The 20,203-nt window shown below is 41.2% G+C and overlaps 1 protein-coding gene across 1 annotated transcript in view; it reads left to right on the forward strand.

Moving 5' to 3' along the window:
• The window catches only part of VAMP7 (vesicle associated membrane protein 7), a 47,388-nt gene that overhangs the window by 24,839 nt on the left and 2,346 nt on the right, over positions 1-20,203 (forward strand). Inside the window, exons 5-7 of the mRNA XM_074278047.1 lie at positions 3,802-3,892; positions 5,582-5,649; positions 11,311-11,403. Of these exons, the coding sequence (XP_074134148.1) occupies positions 3,802-3,892; positions 5,582-5,649; positions 11,311-11,403 (252 nt within the window). The remainder of the gene's footprint in view (positions 1-3,801; positions 3,893-5,581; positions 5,650-11,310; positions 11,404-20,203) is intronic.

A 20,203-nucleotide genomic window follows, 5' to 3' on the forward strand; every position in this document is an offset into this window, starting at 1 on the left:
CACCCAGCTCAAGTCAGTCAGGCTGACCAGAAGAAGCCTCAACCTGAAATTCTCTCTCTTTGCATCTGTTTAGTTATGTGGGGGCTATTTTCCCTGAGAGAACATGAGGACAGTATTGTCTCATTTTTGTCTTGGTGTCTCCAGCCCCTGGCTCAGTGCATGGCACACAGTAGGTACTTAATACATTTATCGACTGAGACACAGACTTTTAGTTTGGGCGGTGGTAGGGGGAGCAGTGAAATGCCTTGATTTATAAAGTGCTCACTGGGAAGCTTACATCTGGTTGCAGTTGGCAGGCTGAATTGGAGGAGAAACCATAGAAACCATAGAGAAACAGACTAGGATGTTGTGAACTGTAGTTGAGGTGTGATACTCAAGGTATTCCAGTGCTAACTGGAGTGGCAGCCATGACAGTGTGATTTTGGAGGAAGAATCAAGAGCATCTGGTGCTTGGAGGTGAAGAAGAGATAAGAGGAGGAGGCACTTTGCAGCCTGGGAGCAACTGACTGATGGAGGAGAACAGGATGAGGGGTTCTTTGGTTCCTGCACTGCTTGAGATTATGATGGGATATAATTCCCATTCCATGGAAATGTGTAACTGGCAGGTGGAGATAGAGGTCATGTTAAGGAGAGAAATTAAAGTTAGAAATCCCTAAGATCTTGGAGTCATCGCTATAGTGATCGGTATGGTGATGCTTAAAGCAGTGATAAATGGATCCAGTTCGTGATGGGGAGAGTGTGCAAAGGGAAAAGGAGAGGAAACAGGATTCAGAGATGCAGTTGAGGGGGGGATCAGTAGTGTGAAATACAGACAGGTAGGACTCTGAAATTCAGACTGAGACGGGATCAGAGGACTTACCAAGTAGGTAACCGTTCCAAGCAGCTCATGAAGTTAGGAGAAAGATATAGAAATGGTAGCTTTGGGGACCAGAGACTAGAATTTTTGGTCTTCTTGGAATCGGAAGGATCTACTCTAAAACTCTTGTTTTTACATTTTGACTTTTTAAAGATGCTCAAAGCAGAGTTCTCAAAACCCGAATCCAATCAGAAGTACTTTCTGAGGGGTTGATTGTTTGTTTATTCTGGTGATTCTAAGTCACAGATAATAGAAAATTATGTTCTTTTCCGTTTGGACACTTCAATTTTGAGTGATCTTAAATGGTTTTTTGAACTTCGGCCTGTGTGCCTTAAAGTGCCTTCCTTACAACAATTCTTCCAGTTATGTGTTGCAAGTAATATTAGCATTCAACAGATGAAGGAAAGCTCAGTGAGATGGCTGGTTGCCTCTGATCACACCTCCAAATCCAGCATATTATTCATTATGCTACATAATTGAGCTTTAAAGGATAGGAATGATATCATTTTGTGATTAAAGTTCTAGTTTTTTAAAAATATATATTTGTTTTATTTATTCCTTTGGTCATTGCCTTTTGTGTGATGAATAGTGCTAGATTTGAAAATCTGAATTCAAATCCTATTCAACACTTACTTGCTCAATGACCCTAGGTAAGTCATTGGAGCTTTTTGGGAGCCTCGGTTTCATCTGCTCCGTAGTTCTTGGTTGGTGGGTGGTTGTTGGGAATGTTTTGTTTGGAAAGCCCTTCACAAACTTTCCCAAAATATCAGCACTCTAGGGATATAATTGTCATCGTTTTGACGGCTTAGAGCCCAAGGTATGCAGATTAAGATAGGCAGAGAATAATTTCTGCTGTCTTGTTCATTCAAGGGAGCCTCTAATAGAATGGTATGCCCCATATAATTTGTCAGTGTTTGGGACTATATCCAAATTGCACAGAGTTCATTAAACGTTCACGACAGAATTGTGCAGACAATAATACAATAAGATGGTTTTGGACTTGCTGGAAGGGCCAGGTTTGAAGAATGCTCATTATCTACGTGGCAGAATGTCTACAGTGGAGTGCCACAGGGATCTGTGCTCGGCCCCATGCCATGGAACATTTTTAACAATGACTAGGGGGAAAGCCTAGAAAATAGGCTTATCAGTTTTACAGATGACTGGAAATTAGAGGGAAACCCAACAGAGTGGATTACAGTCAGCCTCCAAGGAGCTCTAAATCTCTAGACCATTATACTGAATCTAGTAAGAAGAAATTCAATAAGCATGAAGTCTTATACTTACATTTCAAAACTCAACTCAAGGTACAAGATATGTCATAGGCTAATGGAATATTGGCTGAAGTGTAAAAGGGAGCTTAAGGATCTCATCTAACAGATGAGGAAATGAATAAAATTCAAAAAGGCTTTTCTTGTGTCCTGAACTCCTTTGTAGCCTGGTGATACATGTGGATCTCTTCTCTGAATAATATTTGCAAGTGCTTAAAATACATAGGATTACGAGGAAACTAATTTTGTTTAACTACAGTTATTGATATATTTTTAAAACAAGTTCATAGCCCCAGGTTAATTCTACTCAGATGCCCCCCTTGGGTCTGACTTTGTTCATAGCAGTGGCCCCCTGCCTGTGTAAGGAAGAGGGGAACCTGGGCCAACCAATGAGTTATTGTTTCTTCCATTATATTCAATTACCACAGTTTTTTTTGGTTTATTTTTTTAATTTTTTCCCCAATCAATGTTCATCCTGTTATTTTCTACCAAAATGTATCGCTATCATATTTTCTATTGCATATTAACACACACAGAGAGAGAGAGAGAGAGAGAGAGAGAGAGAGAGAGAGAGAGAGAGAGAGAGAGAGAGAGATTGAAAACAATGCTAGGTAATCAGAGATGAACACAAAAAAGTTAAAACCATCTTAGGGACCAGAGAGGAACAAAAGGAATGAATGATGGCCTAGATGTCAATTCTTCTCAACTCATTTTCATTCTTGTATTTTGTTTTGTTTTTTAGGGGTTCAGGGGGGATCCCCCAAAATGTTGGGTTCCAGATCAGTGTTGAGAGGTGTCTCAAAAGAATTTCCAGACTCAGACCTATCTCCTCGTCAAAGGGCAGTTTATTATAATTGTAATGCCAATTAAAGTGGGCTAAATTCCAAAGGAAGTAAAAGAGCCAGGCACTTCCCTTCACTGATATGCTGGTGGAGTTGAGGAATGGTCTGGTTCTGACTTTTTGTGCAGATTCAGTGCCCATAGTTCTGTGGGCAGAGCTTGCACGACCTGTCAGGGGCTGTTTTTAGGCCTGAAGCCGCTAGGTCAAGTGTCAAACATCCACTTTTGTTTTGGGCCTGCAGTAACTTTAAGCACCTCATTATTGTTGCTTATTAGTCTCAGAAACCAAATTATCACAGACCAATAGGCTGCGTTCTGACAGCCAGCAATATTTGTGGGCTCAGCATCCAGCTCAGAGTAAATTGGGGCAGGATAGCTTAAAGGAAGAAATTCATCATTTCCAACTACATCCCTCCCAAGATCAGGTGGAATTATTGCTACTTCCTTCCTAAGGGCTGCACCACATCACTTTTGGGTTTGGGTGTCATATTGAATGATCTTTATTCTTCCTCTGCCTCCTCATTCATTCTCTACTCTCGGGTTCTCAGATGTATATTTTATATTTTTTGTATTATTTTTTCCTTAGTACAAATGATATTTCACACAATATTTTAGTACCTTAATCCTTCCTTTTCTATTTCCTGTAATGTTTCTTTCTGTTCTCTGTGTTATTTCTGCCTGTGATAATGAAGTTTCTGACCAAGAGGTAGGCTATACCCCTTAGTTACTAGACATACTTCTTCCCTCAGTCTTGTCATTCTTGCTGGGGTTTTTTGCAGTGTAAATAAGTTTTCATTGCATGTTAGTTTGTCTCACACAAATCTTCTTTTCTCATAGAAACATCACTCTGAGAACAAACAGGTGGACAAAGTGGTGGAGACTCAAGCCCAGGTGGATGAACTAAAAGGAATCATGGTCCGGAACATTGGTATGGCTTATGGTCTAGTAGGAGAAGCCTTTGAGCAAATGGAGAGCAGGAACTGAGCTGCTTGGGCTCTTCAGGATTTGGCACTGACTAGAAAGATCCCCACCTCTTCCCTCCCAAGCATAGTTGTCTACTCAGGGAGCTCATGTGTGGCCCTGCCTACATGTTTTATATCTCTTTTATACCTTCTGGCCATACTTGGGTGCAGAACAAAACAAATTCTCCCCAAAGAGCACAGAGGTATATGTGTGTGTTACGTTGGTAGGTAATACAAAAATAGAGTCAGGTAGACATCTTCTTGTAAATCTATACCTTAAATTATAATTTCCTTAGAAATACAAGTTTTTGTAGACTTCAGAAAAGTATACATGACTGAGTTTCAGTGCTTTAAAAAAAAAAAAAAGGAATCTGCCATAATCTCCAACTTGTGAAGTTTGTTTTTGTCCTGACGCTCAAACCTAGCTTATTTCTCCAAAACCTTACATGACTGGTGTCTGCAAAGCACTTGAAGTTAACTTGTAACTTTCAAGATGACACTTGTGTTTTTATTAATAGCTTGAAAATTTACAGTATGAGTAGCTGTTAGTCTTTAGGCATTTGGTCACAGAAAGATTAGAGAAATCATTGGAAAAGCTACTTCCATGTCTCCCTCATATTTTGCAATAGCAGTTATCTCTTCTTTATAGAGAGAGAGTGCTGATATTTTGGTTTTTCTCATTCCTTCCAGTGATTTAAGGATGTTCATGGTTCTGTGGTGAACAAACACTGGAAAATTTTAATTATAATTGAGAGCAAAACTAGCAGAATTTTTTAAAAAATTTTTTTATTAAAGCTTTTTATTTACAAAGCATATACATGGGTAATTTTTTCCAACATTGACCTTTGCAAAACCTTTTGTCCAAATTCTCCCCTCCTTTCCCCTACCTACTCCCCTAGTTGGCAGGTAGTCCAATACATGTTAAATATGTTGAAATACATGTTAGAGCCAATCTATGTATACATATTTATGCAGTTATCTTGTTGCACAAGAAAAATCAGATCAAGAAGGAAGAAAAAGAAAAACTGAGAAAGAAAACAAAATGTAAGCAAATAACAGAGAGAGTGAAAATGTGTTCCACACTGTTCCCACAATTTTCTCTCTGGGTGTAGATGGCTCTTTTTGTCACTGCACAAGTGGAACTGGTTTGAATCATCTCAGTGTTGAAGAGAGCCACGTCCGTCAGAATTGATCGTTGTGTAGTCTTCTTGTTGCCATGTATAATAATCTCCTGATTCTGCTCATTTCACTCAGCATCAGTTCCTGTAAGTCTCTCCAGGCCTTTCTGAAATCATCCTGCTGATTGTTTCTTACAGAACAATAATATTCCATAACATTTATATACCATAATTTACTCAGCCATTTTCCAACTGTTGGGCATTCACTCAGTTTCCAGTTTCTTGTCACGACAAAGAGGGCTGCCACAAACATTTTGGCACACACGGGTCCCTTTCCCTTCTTTAAAATCTCTTTGGGATATAAGCCCAGTAGTAGCACTGCTGGGTCAAAGGGTATGCACAGTTTGATAACTTTTTGAGCAGAGTTCCAAATTGCAAACTAGCAGAATTTTAATCTAGCTTTTTTCTTTCTTTTCTATTTCCCCAATCTCCCTGTTCTGCTGCTTCCCTCCCTCCTCCCCTGATTCCTATCCTCAGATCTCGTGGCTCAAAGAGGAGAAAGACTGGAATTATTGATAGATAAAACAGAACATCTGGTCGATTCTGTAAGTATTTTGCAAGGACTAGATTCCGTTTGATGGCTGAGTTATTGGGGGAAATTCCAGAGTAGTAGTCCAAAACTGGTTATTATCAAGCGTGAACTTCCATATAGTAGGCAGTGTATTGGAAAAATACAAAGATGAGTAAGATAAATCCCTCACAATAAAGAGCCGCCTACATGTTTGAAGAGAGAGAAAAAGACATGTACACATCTAAGGGAGATGTGGGCTTAGAGAAAGTTCATGACAGCCTTTGGGTTGGACCTTGAAGATGTGTGAAAACAAACATATTGTGACTACAAGTACCTGGGGGATAGAGTAATTCAGAATCCCATTTGGCTTTCTCCTGAGAATGTGTAAGGGAGGCAGTAGGAGTCAAAGTTAGAATTGGCCACAGCCTGTTTGGAGAGGCCTTGAATACAAGCGTAAAGACTCTGGGTTTTGACGTCCTTTTTATCAGGTAAGCCTTTATTAGCTAACACTTTTCCTATTAGCTTAGGAAGGAGAACCTTCATAAGTCCCAAGGGAACGAATCCCCAGTGGTGGAATTTGGAGAACTAGAATGGCTAGTAGTAGTAGTTTTGTGGAGGGGGAGAAGGAGATTCACCACCAAAGTCTTCTTCCATTGCCTCTTCATGGTGTGGAGGTGACACGAGCTTCTCAAAAGCTGGACGAGCTCTGGCCAGGCCTGCCAGACTGGAAGGATTTTGATGCCAGACTATGTGTCTGTTATCTGGGGAAGGTTGCTGATTTGGTTTCAGTTTGTTTAATTGGGGGGGGGGGGTTGAGGATTTTTTGGCCACAGAAACTCCTGAAGTTAGAGGGGCTGTGATCTGCATTGGTGGAGTGAGCATCCTCACCGATGAGGTCACAGTTCTTTGAAGCCTTCCTGGCCCCCCTCTCATAATATCAGTTTGACTAGTAGCCACTTCTTAGCTTATGGAGAAGACTGGCCTTGCCTGGAGTATCCTTGAAGCAAGCTGGATTTAGGGAAACGAGACTCACTTAGGAAAATGAATTGCTGCATGCTTTTTATTCAGAGGTCACATTCATTTCATATGCTGGTTAAGAGCCATGTGTCTTCTTGTTCTCCCTAACCACCATGAGACATGGAGGGTTGAGCAGAAGCAGCAAAGCTACCAGGTTGTCACAGACTTGTAAAGCAAGGCAAACCAGAGAGAGCAGTGCACCTTCATTTTGCCCCTGTCCGCTGGCCATTGGCCAGTCTCATTCTTCCAGAAATCAGTGAATAACAACTTGGTCTGGATTGGAAAACTGAATCTCTTCCTTTGGAATAAGCAGTGAATCTACTGACCTCAGGAGGGCTCATGATTTCCCCATGGTCCTGAGATGTCTCACTTGGAGTCAGAAAAGAACTAGGAGGTTCAGCACGGACCCCAGTTCTTCCCAAGGCTTCCCTGGAGATGGCACAGGCTCTCATCTCAGACTGAAGCAGCTTCTCTCTGTTTTCTCTTAATCCTCCCCTCTCCTTGAATTCTTTAAACGGGCGCACTTGTTTGTTTACATGAAGCTAGACCAAATGAGAGAAAGGCAGAATGACAAACCTGACCCCCTTAATAGTCCATGAAGATTGGTTTTAGAGGGCTCTCGTATTACCCAGAAAAAAAATTTTTTCCCAAAGGACAGAAGTGTCAGTGTCTTGGCCATATGGGCCATCTTGCTTCTTGCCAGAGCCTGCCTGCATTTGGAAAATAAAAAACTGTGGCATGTGCCTGTGATTCAAGGCATTCCACAATCTGCCACTAAGCAGCCTTTTCAGCTTGAGGTAACAGGTTGTATACCCGGCCCTCTAGACAAGCTCAGCAAAGCGTGGACACCTCCGGTGTCTTAGGACGTGCTATTGCCAGGGTTCAGCTCAAATTGCCATCTTTTCCACAAAGCCTTTCCCAGTTTCCCTGACCACTGAAATCTCTCCATCACATATAAAGATGTCATGAGTGCTTTGTTCTCCTCTGATTTGCTTTTAGGTTCCAATTTTTAGTGTATTTATCTCTTTGTAAGTTTTATGTAAAAAGCCTGTCTTACCTCTATTTCCCCCAGTGCCTAGCACCATTCATTGCATATAAAGAAGCTTAATAAATACTTATTAAATTTCAAGAAAGGGCCAGCTGTAGCTAAGTGCAATTCATGGAGCTCTTTCCTAATCTAGGCAAATCCAAAATAAAAGTGTTGATAAGCTCCATGTTAGGTTACCAGATTGAGGCTGGGATTCATTTTTGTTTTTGTTTTTAAGACACCTGTAGAATTGCTTTTGAAGAGTGGACATGAAATAATGTTCGTTTACCTCTTATATTGTATAGATTTTGAACAATCTTTCTCTAGTTTGAATCAACTTAGCTTTTTATCTCATCCTGACGTAGTTTAAGGTAAAGTAGTGAAGTTTCTTTGTGGACGAATGAAATCAAAAGCTTTGTGATTTGAACAGAAACTGCCCTTTGATTTCCAGATGAGCAGTTGAGGTAAGCCACTCTGTTTTATTATACTCAAGGACTCAGATGGATCTGGGGATGTTCCTTCCACCAATACAGATTCCAGTGTATCCATGCCTGCCCAGCCTGCTTGGCTACTGGCAGTGTCCTCCCATTAGCTTGCCAGAAGCAGTCCTCCCAGTGTACTGAGGACCTTTATTAGTTTTATCTCACATTGTAAGGATGCTACAGGTGGAACATGGACTGTCCAGCTCTTATCCTCTACCACATGACTAGCCTGTCTTATTTTGCAATCATGCTTTTCCCTAATAACATCCTACTATTACTCCTGCAAAAACTCCTGTTTTGCAAAGTCCCTTATTTATTTTATGTTACAGCTTATTCATACTCACCATGGGCTTTTCCTTGACCTTAACGTAATATTTATTTTTGATTCTTTAGAGACAATCATGTTCTATGTCTTAAACCTATATAATATAAATAGGATATTAGTATTAAAAAGATAGACTTTTGTTTCTGGGAGAAATTTGGGATTATTAAGAAAGCTTTGCAGATTCCTAAGGTAATCTAGCGTTCTCTGTCTTCTTTCTCTTTAATTCTGAGCTCAACTAAATGTCCATTTGCATAGTGTATTCCAGGTATCTGTACTGATAGATATGTCTTCAGCTGTGTGCAGTATACAGGTAATAGACATTCTTCATCCACTTGGTTTTTCCTGTGTGGATTGTTAGTTCTGACTCCTCTTCATTATTGCAAATTTCTTCCAGGAGGCTCTGCTTCTCCATCATAGTGGTCAATACTTTGTATAGTCATATCTTAGAGGCCTATCTCTCTCCTTGGTTCCAAGAGCTCTTCCAATGTCTCCGAATCCAAAGGTTTGTTCTTCAGCCTTCAGCCAGCTTCTGCCTCTCGTCCTCCCAATGTCTCCAGCCAGCACTAAGGTGGAAGTCGGAATGAATCTTGACTCTGCATCTCCCAAAGTCCTGCCGAAGTCCTGAAGTCCTCTCCTGAAGTTTTCTTGAAGTCCACTGAAGCTCTCCCTAACCCTAACCCTAAATCCTTGGCCTTGAGAGCTTCCCGCTTATATGTTGCCCGCTGAGTATACACCAGTCATTACATCACTAGGAAACCATTATTTGTTGTAGGATTAAATCACTGCTAAATTAGATTTAACCATTGTCTCCTCAATTCCACTCAGTACCTTGTTTCAAGTTCTGGCTCATAACATCTCCTTGTAGGGTCAGATCCATCCTACTGAACCAGGCTAAATTAGATAATTATTGTCTTTATCCAATTCCAGTGACTTAGTACCTTGTAAGAATCCTACCAGTCATACTCCTCTCTGTTGTAAGTCCTATCTGATATTATCACTGTTGTTTTGTCTTTTAAAAAAAATCTTGAGCAATTTTGATACATAGAGAGGATATACTTTGTTGGAAGAGGTGGTACTTTATCAAATCACTTTTTTTTTCATTATTTTCTCAATATCTCTTAGTCAATTGCATGATAGTAAAGATGTGATCTGCTGTAGCACATCACAGGAGAAAGCCTTCCTCTTCCCTTTAGGTTCACTGGATCCTTGATCTAGAGCTGGAAGGGGCCTTAGAGGTTAGCTAATCCAATTCATTCAGCAGATAAGGAAACTGAGACTCGGAAGTTAAGTGCCATGGGTAATATGTATTAGGGCTGGAACTTGAACTCAGGTCCTGGAACTCTTTTAAGTTCTGTGGTCTTTCCACTCCACCACACTGCCTATAAAATTCTCCCCTACTACTTACCTACTAAGGCGAGCTTAATTCAGGAGTAACAGTGATTACCACATCAGTAACAAATCATTTCCCGTCAAAATACAAATCCACTTCCCTTTTTCTGTGGTGTTACCTAGCACTCATTATGTCTAGCATCTAGTGATGCTCTAGTTCTCAAAGGTTCATAATCTAGAGACATGCCATTTCTGTGTACAGTTTTACAAGAATTTCTTAGTCCTTATTCCCAAATGTGCTTTCCAGTGTATTCCTCACCCTCCTTGCTAGTTCCACCTTTAAATCGGGAAGGTCTAGAACGTCTCTCCCTTTTCCTCCTTTGCAATAACTCTTGGTACATAAGCTGCAGTGACTCTTTGATAGTCTTCTCTACAGATACTTGGGAGCAGTGCATGTGAGCTGAAAAATTGTGGAATAGGCCTTTGGGCAACTTGACTAGCTCCTTTGCCTCTCCAAGGAGTGCTTCTCACCATCTTTCCATTTGGTGGCTTTATTTATAGCCAGGATGTCAAGACTGGTAGACTCCTAGACTTCAAATAGTCTGTCTACTTGTTGATCTTGATACAGGGATCTCAGATTAAGAGTACCAGTAACCAAGTTAAAGTTTTATAGACTGGTGAAAATGGGCATTCTTAGCCCCTTTGTCAAAGCTCTGCCACCACTTGGCTACTGTCACTGCAGAGGCTGCCCAGATCTAAGGGCTACTTTGAGTTTATTTCATGGATCTCCGTAAAGTTGTCCACCATGGGCAGCCTCTTGGTGATGTCTCTGCCCTTAGCAAGAATTGATTCATGAGCTCCGATTCAAGTGCTATTTTTCTTTCAACCATTGCAGCATGAGCAGCTTTGTTGTAGAAGTAACATCGAAACTTAAATATCAGCTTTTGTTAAAGAGTACCAAGTGCTGACATTTTTCATAGCTGCATAAATGTGAAGCCAGGAGATTTGCCATATTATACAAATCCTTAATCAAAGCTCATAAGAATAAACAAGCTCCATTTGACTACTAAAGTTAGCCCCACCTCTTGTCCTTCCTCAGTGTACAGCATCACTCAGAAGCAAGGATCTGTGTTTTTCCATGCAATTGGAGACCCTTTAATAAGTGACCAAAATGCAATGGGGCAGTGATACGGCAGTCAGGAAAGAAGGGACATTATCAGTTGGGAGCTGAAGTTTGGAGCCCATGTTGAGTTTTGGTTTTGTTTTTTTTTTCCAAACAGATGCTTACGATTAGCTTTGTTTAGAGTAGATACTATTTTTGTTACCCTTTGTTTTTGTTGCTCAGCTTTCTCTAAGAAATCAGATGTTTTAAAGAAACAGTTCAAAGAAAATGTTCATCTAGTTTTATATGTATGCTTAGCAGCTTTCTGGAAGAAGCAAGATATATTTCAGGTGATACTGAGATAATGAAATATTGAATATTACAGATCAAATTGTTCACTCATTTTCTTCTAGTCAGTCACCTTCAAAACTACTAGCAGGAACCTTGCCAGAGCCATGTGTATGAAGAACCTAAAGCTCACCGTCATCATCATCATCGCAGCAATGGTAAGTTTGATGAACTTCTCTATACCCTCCTGTGAGCGTGGGTAGCTCACATTGTCCTTAGAGATGAGCTGCTAAGAAACTGCTTCATGGTCACTAAGCAAGAAATGGAACATTCTGCTCTAAGTGATTCTAAAAGGTTGACAAGATAATGAAAATACTTCAATATCCTCTATGATCTCATGCGTTTGAATATCCCTTGCTCTTACCACATGACCAGTTCCCCTTCTTTTCCAGTTATAAATCTGGAGGATGCTAAGAATCTCACAGTTTTGAGAACATCTGTAAACTCTAATTTAGATGTTCCTTGTTGGTCCTCCAAATCTGAGTTACTAATAGCACTGCCATGATTAAAACTCAAGACGTTCTACTGTGATGTCAGAAAGCTGAATTTTCAGTCTCAGGGGAAAAACATTTAAGGAGGAGCCTTGTCTATCTCTTCAAAGCATGTGACTGGGCATGAATCGGTCAAGTCAATCAAAAAGCATTTATTAAGCATCTTCTATGCGCCAGACAATCTGGGAGGCATTGGGAATATCAAGAAAGGCAAAAGATAATCAAGGAGATTACAATCAAAATGTGCAAAAGAGATAGCATGCAAAATAAATAAATAAATAGATAGATAGATAAATAAATAAATAAATGCAAGCAATATAAAGAATAAATAGGAAATAATGAACAAAGAAAGGCACTAGGTTCAAGAGGAGTTGAAAAACACTTCTTGAAAAAGATGGGAATTGAGTTGGGACTTAAAGGAAGTCAGATAAATCAGTAGAAAAGTTGAGGAATGAGGGTGTTCCCGGTATGGGTGACAGAGAAGATTTCAGGATCTGAGACCTGTCCCTGACTTAAAGGGCACATGCCAAGAAGTAAGCTATAAGGAGACTAAAAAGATAGGAGGGCCATGTCGTGAAGGGCTTTGAATGCCAAAGAAGTTTGCATTTGAACCTAGAGATAATGGGGAACCACTGGAGTTTCTTGAGTAGGGGGAGAAATAGTCTTGTGTATTAGGAAAATCATGTCGATGGCCAAACAGAGGATGGTTCAGAACGGGGAGAGACTTGAGGCAGGCAGAGTCACCAGCAGCTTCTGTTGCAGTCCAGGTGTGAGGTGATGTGACCTGCACCAGTGTGGGCAAGCTCAGAGGAGAAATGCTGCAAAGGGGTCAAGGAGAAAGGATTGAGAAGAGGCCACGAATACTTGCTGCACCCCTCCCAAGTGGTATTTCATTCAAGCAATTGGACAACCAGATACTTAACTCGTGTGTCATGTACAAGAAATTTTCCTTCTGCCCATCGTTTCTTCCTTTCTTTCCCCTCACTGCTACAGAATCCACCACTGGCTCTGTCTTTCCTCCTCCTCTCTCTTTGTCATCTCCATAGGGACAACTGGCAACAGAGGGAAAGGTGAAGAAGAAACAGGTAAAGCTGCATCCTTAGGTGCTTACCTCCCCATCAAACCCCATTCTGGAGGGTCCGTCACAGGCCAGAAGAGCTACCACTAGGAGAGCTTGGACTATAGCATGAAAGATTCAGTCCATTGTGACAAGCTTTTATTAATCACTTACATGTGTCAGATGCTTCCATTTGAGAAGCTTCCCTTCTGGTAAATACCATTCAAGGACAGAAGAGAGCATTAATGAAGCCATGAAGAAAGGTTTTGTAAGGAAGCGGTGGCTCGAGGGGAGGGCCAGGAAGAGTGTGGGAACCAGCCTTTGCAGAGCTGCAGAGGTGGGAAATGGCTTGTTTGGCTGCAACTAGAATGTGAGAAGGGGAGTGATGTGCAAGAAGTCTACAAAAGTTAGCTGAATCCCTTCAGAGACTGTAGACACAGGCCATGTGCCACTTTGGCCTAGCTGTACTTCTGTGCCACAACAGAGAGTTCTCTGGGGGTAGCAAGGGACAGCAAGTTATTGGCAATGACAGGGGGAAACGTTACTTTTTTTTTTCTTTTTTAAAGAGAAGCAAAGGTAGAGAAAGTTAAAAAAAAAAAAAAAGTGGCTGTTCCAGTCAGGAGAAAGTGACTGGGCCACTACAGATATATGTTCCATGATCTCAATCGGACTCTCGTTGAATCTAGGCAGTCTTTTTTTTCTTACCTCCTTAGTTCACTCTCCCACTTTCTACAGATGTAATGTTCTCTTCTCGAAATTATAATTGTAGAGAACAGAGCAGATTTTGGGGGAGCTTCTGGAGGCAGCCTTAGTTTCAGTTCAGTGTAATAATCACCTCAAATGCAGCCAGTAGTTAAAGTCCAAATCCTTTATGTTCTCTTTCCTTCACTTGGGGCTTGGCTAGCGTTTTTGGAGGCCTTCTGGATCTTGCTTTCAGTGTTCTTCACAGAACAGCCTGCCACCACTTCTCTGTCTTCCTCAGTTCTGCCCGACTGAGTTCTCTGACTTGTGAATCTCCCGAAGTCCCCAGCCAGCACAAAGGTGGACGTTAGAATGAATCTGACTCCGCCTCCAAGAGAGTGGGCTTGTGGGCTTCTGACTTGGGAGTCTCCCGAAGTCCTTCCTCGTTGAGACTCCTAGCTTATATATGCTCTCTAAAGGTGTGGACTAAGTACATAAGCATTAGCGCCTTGGTTCACGTTCTGGCCCATAACAGAGGGTCTTGAAAACCTTTCATGACTTCCCCTTCTCTTATTTTATCAGATGAGAAACTTGCCTTTTATTTTACTGAAGAAAAAAAAAAAAAAAGAACATTCACCAAGACCCCTTTCTTCTCTCATGCTTCTTATCTCACATTATTTGGGTACCTTCTGTCACTATCTCCTTTACCCCTGCCCACAGGATGGGGTTGTTGTTCTTGCACTGGACTTTTATGAATCTGGAAGAGAAAATGAGGCTGGCAACTCTGTCTCACTTAAATCCAATTCATGTGAAAGTCGACATCACCTGCAATGTCATTGTTCCCCTTTGAAGACGAAGGATGAACAATAATCCCTCTAGGTGCACAAGTAATCCCCACTTTCTCCAACAGATCGCATCCTTCTCCTTCCCTCTCCCATTATCTTCCCTCTCTCTTTTCAGCCTCTTGCTTTCTTACTGCATATAAACATGTCCATGTCAAACCCATCTGCAAAAAACTCTTTTTTGGATTTGATCCATCTATGCATATCCTTGATACTTTGTTCTCTCTCAGTTTTGTGGACGCAACTCTACTGGTTCTCTTCCTGCCTATCTGATTGCTCTATCTCAGAGTCCTCTATTGGACCTGCATCCAATTTGTACTCTCAGTTAGAGGGTTTCTCTCAGACTTTCCTGGATGGTCTCTTCCCTCTGTCCTACTTCACTTGATAATTTCATCAATTCCCATGGACTGAATTATCATCTCTGTGCAGCTGATTATCCAGCCCTAACCTCTTAGCTGGCATAGGCTCATATCAGCTACCTATGAGACATCTCAAACTAGATGTCCTATAAATACCTTAAACTCAGTATGCCCCAGAGATGAATCATTTTTCTTTTTAAACCCTCCCCTCTCCCACTTTCCCTTTTAATATTGAAGGTATCACCTTCCTCCCAGGCTCCCAGGCTCGTAACCTAGAAGTCATTCTGGATTCCTCACACTCACCTCCCAGATCCAAGTTATATCCATATTGCCCAAGCCCGTTGCCTCTGCAGCCTCTCTCAGATGTTCTCCCTTTTCTCCTTTGACACTGTCATCCCTCAGGTCTGGATTATTGCAATAACCGCTGGTGAGTTGGCCTGCCTCCAGTCTCTTTCCCACTTGAGTCCATCCTCCTTTCAGTCACCAAAGGGATTTTTCTAACTCAAAGTTTTGATCGTGTCACTCTCCTACTCAATAAGTTCTAGTGGCTCCCTCTCATCTCTAGAATCAAATACAAAATCTTCTGGCAAGCAGAACTTTAGAACAAGCCATCCCCAACCCCTTCCCAGTCTTTTTACATATTACTTCCTGCCTTGTACTCTCCTCCCCAGTGACACTCCTCCTGGTTGGTCCATGAACAAAACACTCCATCTCTTGGATCTGAACATTCTTTACTGCTGTTTCCCTGTGCCTAAAATGTTCTCCTTTCTTTCTCAGGTTCTGATCTCTCAAGCTTCCTTTAAGTCCCAACAAAAATCCTATCATTTGCAGGAAGCCTTCCCCAACCCCTCCTAATTCTAGTGCTTTCATTATTTTCCTTGTTTCTTGGTACATATTTCTTTGCTTGTTGTGATGTTCTTTTCTCTAAAACATAATGTTCCCTGGGAGCAGGTTTCTTGGGGAGCTTCTGGGAGCAGCCAGTTCAGTTCAATAATCCCAAATGCAGCCAGGAATTAAAGTCCAGATCCTTTATTTTCTCCTTCAAAGTCCTGAATCTTTTCCTGGGCCCGGTTAGCTTTCTTAGAGGCCTATCTCTCTCCTTGGTTCTGAGAGCTCCCTCTGAATGTCTCCAGCCAACACAAAGGTGGGAGTTGGAATGAATCTAACTCCACCTTTTTTTGAGAGTGGGCTTCTTCTTATATATGCTTTCTAAAAGTGTGAAGTCTAATATGTGAACTCCCTTAAAGGTGTGAACTAAGTACATAAGCATTAGCACCTGTTTCAAGTTCTGGCCCATAACAGCTTGTTGTTTTCCTCATTAGACTCTGAGCTCCTTGAGGACAGGGGCTGACTTTTGCCTTTCTTTGTATCTCTAGTACCCAGCACAGTGCTTGGCATGTTTGGGGCACTTAATAAATGCTTACTGGCTGGCAGAAAGTGTACGGGACCACCTGATGGAAATTTCAAGTTCTTGCTGCTGGTACCTTGGGCCCGTTTTCTTGCCTACTCACTAGGCTTTTGTCTTGGCCTTGTCTTGCCTTCACCTTCACTATGTTTTCCCTGATTCCTTGCCTGCTTATTGACCTGATGCTTCTTTCTTCATTTCGATCCAAAAATCATTTCTTAGGTGGCAGTTATGGGCCAGGGGTGCCATCCCTGCTCTCAAGGAGCTCAAATTCTCCCAGGGGTGAGGATACAACCCATAAACTGATACATGTTGTACCTGTTCATTGGAGGAAGGAGAGAGAACTGACAAAGAGTTCAGATAGAAAATGGCACCTAATGGCACAGTGGATAGAGCACCAGCCCTGAGGTCAGGATGACCTGAGTTCAAATCTGGTCTCAGACACTTAACACTTCCTAGCTGTGTGACCCTGGGCAAGTCACTTAACCCCAATAGCCTCAGCAAAAAAAAAATAAATAAATAAATAAAAAAAAAAAAAAAAGAAAAAGAAAGAAAGAAAGAAAAAAGAAAATGGCACCTAAACTAAGTCCTAAAGGCAGACAGGGGCCTTCCTGCCATGGTGGACAACCTCTGCTTCTAAGGGAGGAGATGGAATAAACAGGCCAATATGACTGGAATATCATATCTGCAAAGGGAACTGCTGTTCCTCGAGAGGTAGGTTGGAGCCATATTGTGAAGGACTTCAAGTTCCAAGCGGAAGACTTGTTGAAATTGTGAAATTTTAAAGTTGTCTTAAGGCAATCAAGGAGAACTCCTGAACATTATGGAGCAGAGGGGGGAGTTGCCATGTGAATATCAATGACAGCTTTTGCCAGCGTAGTGGCCATGGAAGTATAGATACAAGCTAATGATATTGGGGGTAAGGAACGATCCACAAGACTTGCCAACTGACTGGCTGACTGGAAAGGTGGTAGGCCCCTCAGAACCTCAGTTCTTCCAAACCATCGACTCTCCTTAGCTAGACTTGCCCCATTTTCTTACTGCTCTACTGTCAGTCATCGTTACTCAGAGTGTGTTTAGGCATCTGTGGTGTCAAACTCGAAAGGTTTGCTTCATGACTTGCATGATGGTACAGGTGGTGTGCCAATATCATGAAAGCAGAAAGTTGGTGGTCAGGACCTAGAACTAAGGCTGAACAGTGTTGAAATGTTCCTTCTCAATTAGCAAAGATAAATGAAAATGGCTCAGGGTACAAAATTGTCAGCTGCGTTGGTAGTGGTTGTAAGGAGAAAACAGTGCGGAGGACTGTGGGAGCTTCCGAGGGGGCCATCAGTGTCATGTGCTAGTCAGACAAGCAAAATAATGCTACGCTGTGTTACTTTAGAAATACGACAGCCAGAACTGTCTAGGAAAGGAATAGCTGCCATGATGGATAATGAAGGATGTCAAGTAAGGTTCACTCCAGTGAAGGGTAGAATTAGATGATAAATGGTTAAGATCTCTTCTTTCTAAATGGGAGATGAGGAGGTAACAAGTATTTGTGATTAATTTGATTGCTGTATTTATTGGTTTTACCAAGTGGGTTTTTCCTTCCTTTTTTCATTCTTTGTTCCAAGGATAGAGAGAAAGGAAAAATACTTGAAAATGAAAGTAAAAGCAAAATAAATCAATAAAGATTTTGAGGACATTTTAAAAAATAACGTATCATTCAACCATTCTGGAGAGCAATTTGGAAGTATGCTCAAAGAGTTATCAAACTGTGCATCCCCTTTGATCCAGCAGTGTTTCTACTGGGCTTATATCCCAAAGAGATATTAAAGAAGGGAAAGGGATCCACATGTACAAAACTGTTTGTGGCAGCCCTCCTTGTAGTGGCCAGAAACTGGAAACTGAGTGGATGCCCATCAGTTGGAGAATGGCTGAATAAGTTGTGGTATATAAATATTATGGAATATTATTGTTCTGTAAGAAACAACCAGCTGGATGACTTCAGCGAGGCCTTGAGAGACTTGCATGAACTGATGCTGAGTGAAATGAGCAGGACCAGGAGATCATTATACACAGCAACAAAATTATACAATGATCAGTTCTGATGGTTCTGATGGGTCTCTTCAGCAATAAGATAATTCAGGCCAGTTCCAATGGTCTTGGGATGAAGAGAGCCATCTACACCCAGAGAGAGGGCTGTAGGGACTAAGTATAGATCACAACATACTCCTTTCACTCTTTTTGTTGTCGGCTTGCATTTTTTCTTTCTCAGTTTTTTTTTTTTCCTTTTTGATTTGATTTTTCTTGTGCAGCAAGATAATTGTATAAATATGTATGCATATATTGTATTTGCATATATTTTTACCATGTTTAATATATATTGGATTACTTGCCATCTAGGGGAGGGGGTGGGAGAAAGGGGTGGGGATCGGAACACAAGGTTTTGCAAGGGTCAGTGTTGAAAAATCATCCTTGCGTATGTTTTGAAAATAAAAAGCTTCCCAAAAAGATATTGTATGATGGGAATCCCAGAATTTGATTTGAAGGGACTTTATCAGCCTGCTGAGAAGGAATCATCATTATATTTACATAACAAGCAGTTATTCAGCTTTGGTTTGTAGCCTTCCAAGTAGGGGAATCTCAGCACTTCTGTAGGCAGCCCATTCCATTTGGGGATTGCTCTCATTGTTAGGAAGTTTTGTTTTTGTTTTTGTTTTTTTCCCTGACATCAAATCCAAATTTACAACCTCTACTCATTTCTTGCTGGCAACTTGCTGGGCCCAATCCAAAACTAGTCTAATCTTTCTTTCACATATCAGCTCTTCAAACCCTTGAATCCAACTATCTTGTTCCCTATGAGTTGTCTCTTTGCAAGACTACATATATCCTGTTCCTATGACATGATAGAAGGCCAGCCACCATTCTGGTCATTTAGAGCTGTAGTCTAAAAGGATGGTCACTTCCTTATTCTTTTAAGGTTGTGTTAGCTTTTTCGGCTGTCACATCACACTGTTAACTCCCCAAACTTGCAGTCCATTAAGACACCTCAGATCTTTTTCAAACAAATTGCTGTCCTACCAAATTTCCCCATTTTATGCTGGTGAAGCTACCAAGTTTTTTCTACCCAAATACGAGAGTTTATATTAACCTCTGTTGAATTTCATCTCATAAAATCCCCCCCAATGTTTTCATCTTTTAAGATCCATTTGGATCCAGACTCTGGCATCCATGTGTCACGCAGCTTCATGCTGGACCTGCTTGGAGGTCATTAGGAATCTCCAAGAGGTGGCAGAGAGTCCATCTACAGTAAGTGCCTCACTCATCCATCCATCTCTTCCCTGACCTTATTGCCATGTTGTATATATGGCATTTTAAAAATCTTTTAAGTCAATTGATAGATTTCCTGTGCGTACATATATACTCAAGTCCTATTTTTCCTCATTGGAATTGGTCCTTCTTAGACATCTTCCCCTTTCTCCTGGGCTGACTGCTCCTTAAGCATGTTAGTCCATAAGATCATTCCTGTCCTGCCTTTGAAGTCTCTAGGGTCATGTCAGAGGATGCCCAAATTTCCTTTCTTTCGGTGGTGATCATCTACCCTCAGTATTCCCGGCATTTCTGTCCTAGCAGCTGGTTCCTCTAAAGTAGTGGAATAGAATTTCCCCTAACTACCTTTTGGAGGATAAAATTATTATAGCAAATCAAGAAGTCTTTCATCTCTGCAGGAGTTATGTGTATTCCAAATTCCTCGTCTATTTTTTCTTTCTTTCTGGGTAGTCTGTATATAACAAAATATATAGTCTGTATAACAAAATCTCCTCTGTTTCTCTAGACATCCTCAGTTTCCCGTAACATGTCAGACATGTCCTCCTCCTACATGATTTAAGATAAGCCTCAGTGAACTGGGGTATGATACCCTTTGCCAGGAGCTGGCACTGACTACCACTAACGTTTGCACCTGAAATGCCATAAATTCCAGTTCTGCCAAAGGAATTGGTGCCTGGCTTTAAAAAAAAAATTAGATAAATTCTGAATTTATCAATTTGATCAATGAGGCCTAGTTAGCCCATCAATTTGTATAGGAAGGAAATGCAGCCTGAGAAGCAGCATAGAAAGAGAGAAAAAAGTGATCTTT

This window comes from Sminthopsis crassicaudata, chromosome X, assembly GCF_048593235.1.
Source record: "Sminthopsis crassicaudata isolate SCR6 chromosome X, ASM4859323v1, whole genome shotgun sequence".
Classification (NCBI taxonomy): domain Eukaryota; kingdom Metazoa; phylum Chordata; class Mammalia; order Dasyuromorphia; family Dasyuridae; genus Sminthopsis; species Sminthopsis crassicaudata.